A 15,612-nucleotide genomic window follows, 5' to 3' on the forward strand; every position below is an offset into this window, starting at 1 on the left:
ATCAATGTATGGCCAAAATGTCTTACTTAATTTAAAGGAGTTAGGATAGCACTTGTTTGATACCAAAAGAGTGTGAATCAAATGTGATTTTTATCTTAAAAAAAGTCAAATGCTGAACATGTATAATATAGAGAATAGGAATAATTCTAGTGCAATAATATATAAGTCAGTGCTCATTTTACCTCAGGAAACTGTTGGGTCCCCAGGAAAACGTAAGTCTAAGGTTCAAAGTGCATTTACAGGACCTGAGCAAAAACCGACAACAGTTTTTAACAAATGTCACAGTAAAATGTATTAAAATAATACAATTAACTTACATGTAGCATCTGTCATTATCATATTGGTATTTTAACCACTGATAACTTATTCCATTTTGGTAGAAAAGCATTATTAGTCACAATTGTAACATTTACTGTATTTATTTTGAATGTATGTGAATAATGTGTGTGTGTGTGTGTGTGTGTGTGTAAGTGCACGTGTGTGTAGGTGCGTGCGTGTGTGTGCGTGGGTGTGCGCGTGTGTGTGTGTGTGTGTGTGTGTGTGTGTGTGTGTGTGTGTGTGTGTGTGTGTGAATTAATTTAGAGTTTGCAAACTTTGTTTTGTAGATTATTTTGGTTTTTTTCTATTGTATTTTGTGGATATGCTGAAATGTTGTGTTGATTATTGAATATTGTATTTTTTCTCTGTACAAATATTTGTTCCTGGTTAGCTCATTTAATTCATATGCACAGTAGAATGAGACTGGAGGGGACTGATTATTGATTCCTGTCATTGATTTACTAGTATGAGGGCGGGAGCAATGTTAGTATGAAACATTGCACTCACATTCGTGCATCACAGAAGTTTACAGAATGCAATGAGACTGCTTTGAGCTAAGACGGGGCGGTTGAATTTACTTCATTGTTTGTTTTTGTGCGTCGTGCCGCCGCCATGAATGAGTTTCCCGAATGGGCTGCTTGGTGACGTCAGCGCACAAGCACACCTCCGACATAGCACAGAAGCAGACAGCAAAAAAAAACAAAAAAAAAAAAAAAAAAGGAAATCACAGAAGTGGACATTAAGCATTACTTCAAAATCAATTGACTGGTGTTTTAAATCGATTTAAATCATAAAATATAAATATAAATCATTATAGATATAAAATATGGCAACAATTATGTGTCTGGGACAAAAGGACACAGGTAAACAAGAGCACTGCATAAATGATGAAAAAAATCATAATTTTGTTGGATGACTTAAACGTTTTGCAGCATGCCACGCTATTTAACTTGTAGTAATCGCATTTTGATAAATAAGTAAGAAATAATGTGGTGAAAAAATGGTATTGGTGGTTTTAACATACAACACACTCATCTATCAGAAAATATCTGAAATAAGCTGTATCAAAAGGTGAAATACTAACACCGTCTTTGTGTTGTCAATTTAACAATATTATAAATTCATTATTTGAAACATATCGATGTATCATGTATTGCACTATAAAACCACTCCAAACCTCTGTCAAATAAGTGACCCTCATATAATTATGTTCACATCATAGTAAAAGCAGGTATTTTGATGGGGCTGCTCATACATTTTGACTTAATATTGTGGCCTGTGACTGAAATCCAATGCAGCGTCATCTTAGGTAGAAAGAAATGAAGATGCCAAGAGGTAATGTAAAGTATTAATGTGAAGGACTAAAAATACATATTTTACCAGTAATTGCATATAATTCAATGGGCCATGTAGTTTTATTTGTCCCATTTACACACACATTTACATAATTACAACAATCCTGTGAGATTTATGAATTTTCATCAGGGGTGATCTTAAACAACCCTTACTTTTTCTGTGCATTTAACTCTCTTAATGTTCTTTGTTTAACTGCCGTTTCAAACCTCATCCTGCTTCTCCATTTATTTTATGTGACAGTGCCCCACCTCTAAAAGGTGATACTTATAACATTTTGTAGCCCTGCAAACCTGTGAAACGCATGCAAAAACTATTTAGATTGGGTTGAAATATGAAAAGACTGTAATGAGAATGATTTGGTGTTAAGAAAGCTGCTTGGTGGGGTACACCTTTAATAGAAAGTGCCCCAAGCACTCAGATTCCCATAAACTTTGAGCACCAGACTTGATAGGTCAGTGATTGCTAATAAGAAGTCAATGAGACATGGTCCTAGGTTATTTTCCTTTCAGATCTACTTTTCCACACTTGCCCAATCCTTGAGGCCGCTGACCCCTCAAATATTAGAACGGTATTGTCTTTGAAATTCCAGGTGCTTTAGAGCTTGTCGACTTTCTCATTAGTCCTTTTTGAACACGGCAAACATATGGCAGTCGTATTTAAGAGATTGCCTGTCGTGACCTTTTGCAGCATGCTAATTAGGCCCCAGAGCACTGCAGGCCATGCAAGGGCGCGCACAGAAAACCGGCACTCTCTTTTTCTCCGTTCTGCTTCCCGACTCGTGTCTTCTTCTGGCTTTGCCTTATCTGCAAGCAGCCGTTAGCCTCGCCCAGTTACAGTGTACGCTTCAAACTTAACATTTCGCTTCACGTGCTTCTAATAACTACTAACCTGAACCTGGACAACCTCACCATCAGCAAACCTTTCATTCTCTTGCCTCTTGCACTTTTCACAGGAAATGAATATCCCCAAAATTACTTTGACCCGATGTCAGCAGAGCAGACAGACCCAAGGTGTAGCAGCGCGACTGGGGTCTGCAGCAAAGATGAGTTTGAATTAAGTACGCCATTTTTTGTCATAATAGTTCTCCTTGGTTCATTAAAGTAAGGTGAGAGAGATCACCTTTGGTGACGACAGGCCCGATCTATGTAAATACACCAAATGATGGTGTCACAGGATTGGATCCCCGACTTCACTGTCATTGATGAAGGTCATGTATCATTGGTCAGTTTTCCACTTTTCACTTCTATTCCCCCTGCATGTAATGTCAAATGCAACTCAATCGTTTGCATCCCCCTTCCAAAGAAGGCCTATTAAAAGCAAGCTCCTGGGAGCCAAGTAATATGCATGTTATAATGAAACATGGCTATTAATGGAGAAGCCATTTCACCTGTATCTTTTGGATATCACTGCCGTGTAATATCAAAGGATTCACTAAAGCAAATCTCATCACATGATGACAGGCCAGCTAACAGGCATGGTAATGCTCTCACTTCATTACCTAACTGCGTGCGCTTCATTTTCACCCATCCTCGTCCTGGCTAATGTCAATAGTTTGCATGTTAATATAAGGTTTAGATTGATGTGCCTTATAAGTTAGAAGGCATTTTGAAGCATACTTTTGAAGATTGTCTCATTTTTGTTTCAATAAAATTGTTATGTGTTTGCAGCAACAATAAAAGCAGCAGGAAATGGGCTGCATGGACAAAAAATGGCTGCATTTTTGGATGAAGATGACAGCTTTATTGACTTACCCGGTATGATGCTCTTAAAACATCGGACTGCTAATGACTCTTGAATAGCTTTAACATCAGGATGTGCCATATCAAAAAGTATCTAAAATATGATACTTTTATATAGATTTAGAATTGACTTGAAATTCAGAAAAAAAGGATATCCATCATCCACTTAAATGCATCACACAAAACTATTTTATTCAACTTTTAAGTATGAACTAATTGAACAATAGTTGTTTCATTTACCTGTCACTGGCAGCCAAAGTAGAGAATAAAAAAGTAAGATCTTACTAGTGAGAACACAGTACATACATTACAATTAATTTTAGAGTAATAGAAACCACTTCGTTGTGTGGTGATTCAATGTGCTGTCTTTCTTTTCTAATTTTCTATTTATACTTATTTAGTATGAAGCATTTAAAACAAACGTAAGACTATTTATTGAAGTCCGACTGTGACCACTCCCACAGTGGCCCAGCCTACCCTCAGGCAGATCTAGCAGACAGTAATCCCCTCCAAAATTGCCTACATCACGTCTAAACTGCCACACACTATGCAAGATTTATACTAGTCACTAATATAGAGCCCTATCTATTGCCAAACTATATGAATGACCCCTGAAATGAATGTAAAAATGCCCCTGTTGTGGGTGTGGGTACAAGTGCACACAAAAAAGACCATGACCAGAGCTTGGTAATGGTTGCTTTCCAAGCACAGCTTTTGTTTGAAGGCAGGCATGCTCACGCTCATTAGCACACACTCTTTTAAATGGGGGCCAGGTTGAGAAGGTTTAAGCTTGACATTGTTTTGGCTGAAGACACTCGCACCAGTTATTGTTGACATGCTGCGTGTCTTTCCTTGTAATTCCCGTGCACAAGTGATAGGTTTAAGACTGCTTCAACACGGTAGAATTTAGTCGGCTCTTATTATTTGCCTTTGTCTGGGATTTAGCTGTAGCACAGAGATTAGCAGCCCCATTCCTATTGTTTTGAAATGTTCATGAAATCCCACTGGAAAAAAGGAAAAGGGATCTTGGATTACCAGTTACTGCATGCGATATAGGCAGAAAAGCAGGCAAAGAGAGCTTCCTTTGCTGGACTTCCAGACAATCACCTTATCCTGTTGTATGGATGCCTCCCACCAGTCTAGGCCGCACGCCTTCAACACAGTTGCACACGTGGATCAGCATGTGTCAGCGTTGATCCCCATATTTTCTCATACTCTCTCTTTTGCTTTTGTCTCAGCTTTTGTGGCCTGCTACAGTGCCTTAAAGAACAAGCAATAATAAGTATTACTCAAACGCTAGTTGACTTGGTTGTACGCAGTTTCCTGGAAAAACACAGGACCAAGCCTTCTTTCCCAAATTTTCTAGCAAGACTAATTCTAATATTGTGACTATCTTGGAAATATAAGCCCTCAGAAGTAGCATTCTACCGTAAACCGTGTATTTCATTGATCTGGAAGGCGTTATGCATTGATATAAGGGACACATCTTGGACATAAACACAGTTCGCAAACACTATCTTCTGGCGGCATTAATTAATAATCTTTAAAAACACACAAGGGCCCCCCCAAAATTTCCCTGTTTGCTAAATGAAAACTTCAGACATCATTATCAGATATTTTGGAAAATATTTATACACTATGATTCTCTAACAGTTGACAATGTTCATCCTATTACTTTGTATTTGTGTCAAGATGCAAATCCATTTGCAAATGTGTGCATGCGACAATGTTTATTCGTGCTGATTCATCTGTGTGCAAGGGTGTTTGCATGCCCACTGATGCGTATCTCTCCAGGTACAGTGGTAGCCTCCAGGGATGAGGAGGTGTTAGAGGTGAAGGCGGGTAATCCAGTGGCACTCCATGGTGGTTGTGATGGTGCTGCCTCAGGCTCTGAGCCCTCTTGGGCACATACCAAGACCAAAGCCAGGCACAGCGCTGCGCATTCCGGACAGGATGGAGTGCAACTAGCAAGGACCGTAATGGGCGGAGAAAGCACTAAAGAAAGTAATGCAAGGAAAACAATTTTATTTCAATTTGTGCTACTCTTTTACAAATGTAACAATATTGGATATATTGTTCAAGATATATTGTTAAGATCACAAGCAAAATGTACTTTATTTTCAATATAGAGAATCGTTAAAATGTTTGGATTTGTGTGTTGAATAACTTATTTTTGCAAATTCTTTTGAATGTATTTACAAGTATGCTCAAACATACTTTCAAATATACTTCAGTGCACTTCCAAATAAGTACTTGCAGGTACGTACATTCGAACAAGTTTGTGAGTAAGAAATCTTTACTTCACATTGACATTCGGAATAAGTATAGTATAGTATAGTATAGTATAGTATAGTATAGTATAGTATAGTATAGTATAGTATAGTACAGTATCCTGCAACTGGCAACCAGTTCAGGGTGTCTCCCTGGATAGTCACCAGCAGCCCAGTGACCCTAGTGAGGATTAGCGGCAATAGAAATGAAAGAAAATGGATATGAAATATAGTATAGTGCAGAATATTAGCATATTAGAATATTGTATATATATATATATATATATATATATATATATATATATATATATATATATATATATATATATATATATATATATATTTATTTATTTATTTATTTATTTATTAAAGGTCATTAAAGGCTCTTTTGCAGTAAAGACGTTTGAGGAGGCGGTCTCCTGCCACGCTCGGCTGCGGAGGGAGTGCGCACAACCTGACATGATTACGCTTGGCAGCCTTTCACTGCAGCAGGTCAGCTACAAAGAGGAATATCTGTGTCATCATCCCATATTCACCAGCGCATCATCCACATCCATTAAGTTGCATATGACTGGTTTTAGCTAATGGACAAAGAACATGTGCATGTACATTTTTCTGTTGCTGTAGAGTGTGCGTAAAACTCTTTTTTTTTTTTTTTTTTTGCCCACTTCCTTCTTTGTCCCACTTTTTTCACACAACTATTTCGAATTAGCTCTATCTCATTCCTAACAGTGTTCTGAACTGCACTTAAATGCACTCAAAAGAAATGGCATGCAAAGTAGCGAAGTACGTTGAATAACTCCAAAATATACTGTGCAAGAACTTCTGTGAGCAAATTTGTCTTTTTGTCTTTTCATTCTTGGTTCATCGAGGATTACAGCAGGGCCACAATGATTCTGTGGGTATTTCAATTGAGGCCATAATCAAAAAGATAAACGAAACACAAACATTCATCCATATTCTATAGAACTTGCTCCTCCTCTAGTCGCATCTAAGTTAGGTCTTATACCCAGGGCTGGTCATCAGTCAAATGCAGGGGTACAATTGAACAACAATGTGTCTTTAATTAATGTAATATGCCTGTTTGGGGACTGAGAGAAAAACAGATTATTGAAAAAAGTTGTGTAATTTACTTGAAAATACATTTGAATATATGCATTGACAGTCCCAGGATAAGTATAGTGCATAATATTAGTTGTAGAACCAAAATACAGTGGGCCCCCAGTTTACGAGACTAATCCATTCCGTGGTTGGGATCGTAATGGGAATTTGCCATTTGGCGGGCAATCCATACATGTGTTAAATAGCAAATGCATGTAAACCCCCAGGTAAAAACATAAAAAATGTATATACATATTAATAATGGGTATCAAAATAGTATAGTGAGTGCTACTTATATATATTTGCATACAATTAAATAACATCATGAATAAAAAAAGTTTATAAAGGATTTATTTACCTTCGAGTGCCGTGAGAGCTCGTATTTCTTGATTATCTTTAACTTAATTTCTATATAAATCATCTTCTTACTTCCCTCTTTAACCTCACTAGCAATCTTGGGACCCATGGCTGCCCAATTTAAATTTGATTTCAGCACTAAAATGCACTATAAATATGTTTTTGTAAGCACTCACAGGCGAACGCAAGCTTTAACATTTCGCCATTTTGGAAACCGTGACGCAGACAAATAGCAGACCAGCATCTTAGTGGTTCTGTGATGCTAACCAATAGCAGACCAGTATTTTAGGGAGTGTTGACGCTGACCAATAGCAGACCAGCAATCTAGTGACATAAGCAGTGACGTGTGTATAGAGGTATGAGCCCGGAGCGACTCGCAAAGTCACACACGCACACTGACCGCCATGTTTAAGGCCATGTTGTGAAAAAAATGGTGTAAAAAGTGGACAAAAAAGTGCCGCGGTTGACATCGTGATGTGAAAAAAAAACGCTAGCCAGGGACGTCGTAAACCGGGGATTCACTGTACATGGTTCAAATACACATATTATCCATTGACGTAATATACTGTGATAATATACTGTACATCGAGCAGGAGTAACAACCTCCAAGCTGAGCAGAGTCTAGACGGGACACAAAGATCAAATTATACAAAAAAAAGAACGTTTACAATTTACATAGCACAGGGAATAAAAAAATACTCCAAGATGAGCTGAATCATCTTGAAAAGCCACAAAAACCAAATGAATAAAGTGGAAATCAAATATTAGCCATTTCTTGCTTGCTGGAGAGTCATCGTTTGGGTATTGTGTATTGTGATTGCAGCAAAGTGTTAACTTCCTGTGGCCTTATCACTACAGGATGATGATTTTTCTGGTGCACATTGTAGTCTCTGCTGGATTTGTTTACATTTGACTTAAAAAAACTATAAATCCTTTCTTAATTCGAATGTCATCAAATTATTAAGTCAAAACTCAACTTAACATTCTATACATAGCCTTACATTATAACTGCTGTAAATGATATATAATAATAAAATATGAGATGATTCTGTTGACATTTTTTTCCCTATGTGCAGTTCTGCGCAAGAATGAACAGGGTGTATACCAGAACATTGTTTGTATTGTGCTTGGAAAAGTAGATTGCAAAGACATCCCACATTTACATGCTTACATAAACAGATTGCAAAACTTTTATATTTATATTTAGACATAATCTCATTTGAAAGATGAGTAGGAGTATTGTCATAAAAGAAATGTAAAGTGAGTATAATTGGTAAAAAAGAAAGAGAGAAAAAATGGGTCTAACAATGCCTTGCTGTCACTTAAAAGTCAAAGAAAAGATTGACTCATCCTCCCTTCCTGGATAAGCAGTTTGTTTTATCAGTGTTTGAGATCAGTGTTGTCTTTATTCTCCCATGATGCACAACTGTTTCCACACCCACTTCTTCATTCAAACTGCATTATCTGCGAGAGATTTTACATCTCTTCAAAAGAAATATAATTGTGGTTTTATTCCTTGATTCCATTCCTTCCATTGAAAGGCTGTAAAAGCAGAACGATGCCGTCACTTAACAGCATAAGCGTGTCTATGGCCTGCCTGAATGTGCTGACTGGATGTATACTCACTCATGAAACGCAACATGTCTTCAGGGTCTAGCCTCATATTGATTCACTGCAGATTGGAGGAGAGTTCATTTCTTTTGCTGAACTCTTCCACTGTGTGCATGTGAATTTACAGCACACAGCTCCGAAAGCGCCAATGAAGATGAGCGAGTGGGCAAAGATGAAGAGAAGGCTGATGGATGTCTTCAGTGGGAGTGGAAAAGTAAGGTTGATCTAACATCTTACTGTACTGATAATTTTTAGTTTGTGTTTTCTGTTTGACAACTTAATGAGCCCAACGCATTTGAGATGCTTTTGAAAACAGTCTCTCCTTCAGTTAAGAAAATAATTTTGGAAATTCATGTAGCGCCTCTGATATAACACTATGCCTAACAGTGCCTCTGCTGGTAGAAACAATCATACTACTGGGCTAGTCCTAGGATTGTGGATAGCTCGCCACTCGGTTGCACTGAGTCTCATACTTTCATCCATAAATTCTTTCCAGGGAGAAACAAGCCTGGCCTATAGGTCAGGCCACGAAGAAAGTAATATTTAGTACATTTTGAAAACAATTGTAATCAGGCGAAAAAAAAAAAAGCACAATAAGGCTTGGTGCGCTGTAGCAAACAATCAAACTCATTCTAATAAAAGCAATTTACCAAAACTCATCTGGTTAAAATTACACATTTTCCGCTGTAACACCTTTTTGAAGTGGAGATCCAAAGCAGAGTGAATGGAGTGTTTGGAAGTTAAAGCTGTTAGGCCCTATCATCACACTGCTAACAGCAATCAATGGGCTTGTGTCCCACTGATTCAATCAGCTACACTACGTAGCCACACCTCTGTGGGGGAGGGGCACTTGAAAACTTTATTGGCATGAACATAGATATCGCGCAGTTTTAACTAAAACCGTTTTCTAATTAATATATTTATATTATTTAAATATGTACAAAATATACGCTTATACTGTGTGTACGTGTGTGTGTAGGGGGGGTGTGCGTGCGTACATTTGGTGTAGTTGAGATTTGCTTAAGTAGTAAGCATTATATTAGTTATATTCTTTTTAATTTACTAGGGTTACACTCATCTATACTAAACAGCAGTAGCAGTTGCACAAAATGATTAGGAGCAGTAGCAGCTAAACTGCGCTTTTTGTGGATTTGTGAACTACAAATGTATAAATATACATATTTACTTTGGGAATTATATTGCATTTTTTTTTTCAGCACTGTTGAATTTTGCGCTTCCTTATTGTCCAACATAAATTGTCAATGTTCTGTTTGTTGTGTTACTAGAAGCTCTAGATTGGGGGGAAAAAGTCTCACCCATTTACAAGACAAGTCTATCGGTTGATAAATTCAATTTGGTTCAGAGTTAATATAGATGCCTTAATATTTTAAAAGGACCCTTATCCAAAAAGCCACTGCAAGGAGACTGTTCACGCATCATCCAGATTAAACACACTCGCCCACTGGTGAGTCCGCCTGATTTTAATATTTCCCTTCATTTGTACATCTGATGTCACATCATCATTACTTGTGTGAAAAGCATTTGTATTCTCACTGACATTTGAGAAAGCTTGTAATCTTATAAGTCTTGCATGTGCATTGCATTGTGGGTATAAGATAGCTTCGGGCCACAGAATTGTGTCCATGTCGTTGAGCTCGCAGTGCATCAATTCTTAGTGTGTCCACTTGAAGTCAGAGATCACACGTCACATCTCGTAGTGAGCGCCTCGCAGGCAGTCAGCTTAGCATGTTTTTGTTTTTTAACTAATTATGGACTAGCAAAGCGGCTGACATAATAGAATCAAGAAACTATTGTGCACATCAGGATCTTCTCTTGTGTTTAGCTGTTTTATGGGTGGGTGGTAGTTGGACACCAGCCCTGTCAGATGAATGTAGTTCGGAGTTTAGCGCGGTGACCTCCTCTCGACAGCTTTGAACCTTGTAAATTCCTTCCGATATCAATGGTGGGTGGCTATTAGACACGGGAGACTTTCTACGCATCACCTAGGGCTACATCTGCCTGGAATTGAATGAGAAATTATTTCACTATTTCTCCCGCCATGCCCATGAAAGGAAAAAAAAAAGAGGGGAGACATGGAGCTGACTAGTGTTTTTTTGTGACGAATGTGTAATTCATTTGTCTCCACTGTTTCTGATTTAATGGAGGTTGAATAATTGCATTAGGTGCCTTGTTGTGAACTGACGAAAGCACATGTAATACTTTTGATAGGCAAACAGAGGCGGCGGGGAAGGACGGAAAAGAAAGCGAGTGCCAGCCTTTGATGCTGAGAATGTATTTGCCAAATTATCCTTCTTTTAACTCACATCTTATCCCCAGTCACAGGCAGGCTAGGGCCCTTGTGATATTGCTTTATTTTGAGGAATTAAGAGACGTAGCGAGGAGACAGAGCGAAGCAACCGCTTATTACATTACCTCTGATAAGATTGAACGGCTCAAAAAGGGAGCAAGTGGAGGAAAGAAGAAGTGTTTTGTTGTGTTCTTATTAGATTGTCTGGCTGTTGGCTACAGAGTCAAACAACAGCATCCAAAAGGCAGGTTTCTAACAATGTTAGCTTGTTGTTCTTGTCCTTGTGGTGTGCATGGAGCAGCAGCAATAGCCTTGAAAATGTGTCACAGCAAGAGGTGGCAGAAGGCCAAAAAGTGATGTCTAAATATGGGCAAATGACTGAACTTCCAGAATTTTCTTCTTCAGTGTTCGAATGTCAGGTAAGGTTTATTTCCACATGAATGTGGAAGCGTGTTTTTTGTTTCTTCAAAGTGACAATACCTCATTGAGTGGCGGCCAGTGGTTGCTGTACATCTAGGCCTGAGACATTCTTTATTATACCATCCACATTCAGGGTTAAAGGAAGTAAAATTCAAACTTCAGCAGGAGCAAATATATGTAAAAAAGTAACTTTTGCTGAGCTTAATTTCCAACTGTTTTTGTTGCTGCTTTCCTTTTGTGTCTCAGAGACACTAGCTACTTTTGGTACTCAAAGTACTTTTGTCTAACTACTCATTTATCTACTTATGACGCAGCATCAGGAGCAACTGGGGATTCAATGTCTTGCTCAAGGACACTTCTGTCATGGGAGACCCCGAGCCCGAACAGGATGCGATCGAAAACCGAGGGGTTGGGTTCAAAGAGTTTATTACAACAGAAAGCGCACGTCCGGCGTGGAAAATAAGTGTGTCCAAAAAGGGAACGGGAAAGTACAAACAAAAGTCACAAAGTACAAAATAAGGGAGAGACGAGAACATCTAGGAGGGATCAGTCCAACTGAGGAGTAAGGCAACGAGGGGGCGGAGGCTACAGGATAACGACTAGGAACAAAGTAACAACAAAAAAAACATTAAGCGAGCAAAAATACAACTAGAGAAAAGTACCAACCAAAAGATCACAAGCGAGAGGGACGCGAGGCATGGGAGTTCACTGGGCGCAGGGAGTATGGCGAAGGAATAACTCAGCATCACTCTCCTGTAGCGACCAGCCTTAAAAAGACCCTGATGGGTAATGGGGAACAGGTGCGCAAGGCTGGTGACCCCGCCCCCTCGTGGCACAATTGAACACTGCCTAGGCACAGAGCAAACACACACACATGACAACTTTAACATGCTCACGATTGTTGGGGGATCGAGCCTGGAGCCTCTCAAGTCTATCAATGACCCATGCCGCCCCAATGGCTTATTTAGTCACATCCTATCTACACAGTATAGTGACACAAAAATCCTAATGCTTCACAATTCAATATTTTTGTACATGAAAGCATATGCTCTCTGGCTGTTTTTTGGTTGCTATGGTGTGAAGGTCATGATTTTGCTTATCCTTTAGCGCTAAAGATAGATTCTTTCAGTTTGTGTTAAGATCTCTCTCTCTCTTTCTCTCCCTCCCTCTCTCTCTCCCTCTCTCTCTCTCTCTCTCTCTCTCTATATATATATATATATATATATATATATATATATATATATATATATATATATATATACAGTGGGCCGCCGTGTTACGAACTTAACTCGAATTGCTCGTATGATGGTCAATCCAAACCTACGTTAATTAGTGAATGTGTGCAATGTGTGCAAAAACCTTAGGTAAAAACATCACAACGTTGTACACATATTAAAATGGAGTTACATAATGTACTGTACAGTTAAATTAAATAACAAATATACAAAGGAAAAATTACATTTACCTTTGGGGCGACGTGACTTGAGCTGGGTGAAGGCAGAAGGGAGCAGAGACCAACCCGCAGAATTTATTTATTTATTTTCTTAAACGGGAACTTTTCTCAAAAGAGAACATATCACCGGCGATTTCCTTCTCTTTATTCCATAATAGAAAAAGCCTCTCCATTTTGTTGTTGACCGAGGTCCGTCCCCTGGCAAGGAAAGTCTTGCCCTTAGAAGATTGCCGAGCGGTTACGGCCATACTCACGAGCAAGGTTAAGTATTCGTGCGCCTTCTTCGTATTTTTTTTATTATAACCTTCTTCTTTTCTATTGTCATCATCCTCTTACTTCTCCCGTACCGCCACTAGCAATTTTAGAAGCCATATCTAACAGATAAAGTTTGCAAAGTCTTCACAACATTTTCTCTCCTTCCTTCCATCCCAACCAGCTGTGCCATCAAACTAGATGAAGGCGTTCGGCCAATAGCATATCGGCATTTCTGTGATTGTAGTGACGCCGGCCAATAGCATATCCGCATCTTCGTGAGTGAGACCGGGACTGTGACCTTAATCGACCAATAGCATATCGGCATCTCCGTGAATGACACTTTGACTGAGACAGTGACTATGACATTGTAAGAGCAATAGCATATCAGCATTAGCGTGACATGCGTGAACAGTTGATTTTGATGATGCAGCATAGCGAAAAAATTAAAACGCATACTTTGACCGACACGTTGGGGCATGTTGAATTGTTCGTAAGACGTAAGGTTTGTGCGTAAGAGGGGGACAGAAAACGCCGCGGTCTACGTTCGTAAATCGAAAAATTCGTAAAAGAGGGCTCACTGTATATATATACAGTATAATGGATGGATGGGTTAATTATTCTACTACATTTACAATGTATGGGACACAAAATAAAGTCACCCCTAAAGGTTTCTTAAAATGAAAGACTACAAGTACAAGTAATACAATTCCAATGAAAATCTCGAGATGAAATGGCCCTGGAATAAGACGTAGAAAATACAATATTCTGTGAATTACCCAATATGTGTCAGACCACTGTGGCAGCACATCAAGGTTTAAGCATTTACATTTGTGTCGTCGCCTCTCTTCAACTAACTGTTAGGATGGTTTGGGGAAAAAATATGACTATATAGTCCAAATGAATCAAACAGTAAATTGAATCAGAGAAAAAAAACAAAAACACCAGCACACTGTACAGTATGCAAGGCTCCCAGTTAACTCAATGACGTCATTTCTGGTTTACCCTGGCGACTTGCTGGCATAGAACATAGAACCTAACCATGACCCTCACCGTCAAGGAGGTAAATGTAGGACTGAACTCTGAGCAAATGACCTCCTCTCTGTCAACCATCTAGCATTATGCTTTGTTGCAGCTTCCTGCTTGTGGTTTCGGGTATCAGAGTAGGACAACGATTCTTGGGAAATGAAAAGGAGGAAAAGTGGGAGAGAAGATGGGGAAAGAGAAGAATGCAGGATCATCAGCAGCTGTGGGAGGAGCGTGCTGGTGTGTTGCATGTAGGGATGAGGCTGCTGTGCCACCATGCTGGCTTAAAGATGTAATGAATCGTCAGTCAGGGGCTTTCCTTCCAGGGTGACAACTGGCTTTGAGGAAGGTTGTAAATGCAGGGGAGATTGTGGTATAATTCCTCAGACTGGCGTTTTTGCCCCCCAGTCACCATTCGATTATCTCCCAAATTGCTGTGTTTCACCGAGATAAAGATTTTTTATGGCTTGCTGACTTGAAACAACCAGCACAGGCAGAATTGGGTGCAGAAGAGGGAGAGAGGAAGCGAGAAAGAATGAGAGAAAGCAATGGCCAAACCTGCTACGCATAGTAATTTCCTTTGGTAAATGACAAAATCTTTGTTTGGATGACATTTCTCTAAAATTACTGCAGCGAGATGAATCTGAAATATGAAATGCCACATTTGGCATGCAAAACTATGAAAATGTATTTCTGTGCAAAATTCATGGAGGCATTTAATTTAGAACGTGTTTAATAACTATGGCAGCCTGCATCAGTAATCCTGCCCGGAGGTCCCAAAAAGATTGTCATATTTATTCTCTGCTTTCTTCACCCCCTCCTTCATCCCAAAGCCAAATTTTTTTAAGGGTAAATATTCATTGTTAATTAAGATTTACTAATTAAAATGAAAATAATTAACGAGAAAGCTTAATCTCTGAATATTAGCCTATACTTCGAAAGAAAGGAAGTTTTTGTACGTGGCATTTCCTGTCTCTATTAAGAGTGCATTTTGTGTGATCAGTCAATGTGTGCAAAGCCTCTAGAAAATATGTCGGCGACAGGGCGGCAGCTTGCCAGCCCAAGCGTGGAAGATCCCTCTGTGGAGCCTTTGATCTCGTCTGTAGGAGTGCTGTAATGTTACGGCACTTTAGGCACTACTCATGCGCAGGGTAAACAAACCGCATCTGATATTGGTCCGCGTCACTTTTTGCCTTCACCTTGCCGTCTGTCTGAAGTGAAAACATGTTGGCCAGATAATAACAATAGCTCCAAAAGACAGTAATGTTCAAAATGAATTATATTGTTTATATTTACTGCTATTATGCTGTCATTTCTTTGCTTCAATATTCTTTTTTCATCTTTTTTTGATCTTTCAGCTACATAAGCCGAGTTTTATCACACAGATACACATTTTTATAT

The 15,612-nt window shown here is 38.9% G+C and overlaps 1 protein-coding gene across 2 annotated transcripts in view; it reads left to right on the forward strand.

Annotated features, from left to right (window-relative positions):
• The first annotated feature begins 2,653 nt into the window (after positions 1-2,653).
• ofcc1 (orofacial cleft 1 candidate 1) overlaps positions 2,654-15,612 on the forward strand; it is a 106,025-nt gene continuing 93,066 nt past the window's right edge. The window contains exons 1-5 of one of the 2 annotated variants that reach the window (XM_088441834.1): positions 2,654-2,731; positions 3,342-3,428; positions 5,208-5,417; positions 6,078-6,175; positions 8,880-8,966. In XM_088441834.1, the coding sequence (XP_088297960.1) occupies positions 2,659-2,731; positions 3,342-3,428; positions 5,208-5,417; positions 6,078-6,175; positions 8,880-8,966 (555 nt within the window). In that variant the 5' untranslated portion in view covers positions 2,654-2,658. The remainder of the gene's footprint in view (positions 2,732-3,341; positions 3,429-5,207; positions 5,418-6,077; positions 6,176-8,879; positions 8,967-15,612) is intronic. The other variant, XM_088441833.1, reaches the window with a different exon arrangement.

The sequence above is a fragment of the Hippichthys cyanospilos genome, chromosome 19 (genome assembly GCF_059441005.1).
Source record: "Hippichthys cyanospilos isolate Australia breed blue-spotted pipefish chromosome 19, RoL_Hcya_1.0, whole genome shotgun sequence".
Classification (NCBI taxonomy): Eukaryota; Metazoa; Chordata; class Actinopteri; order Syngnathiformes; family Syngnathidae; genus Hippichthys; species Hippichthys cyanospilos.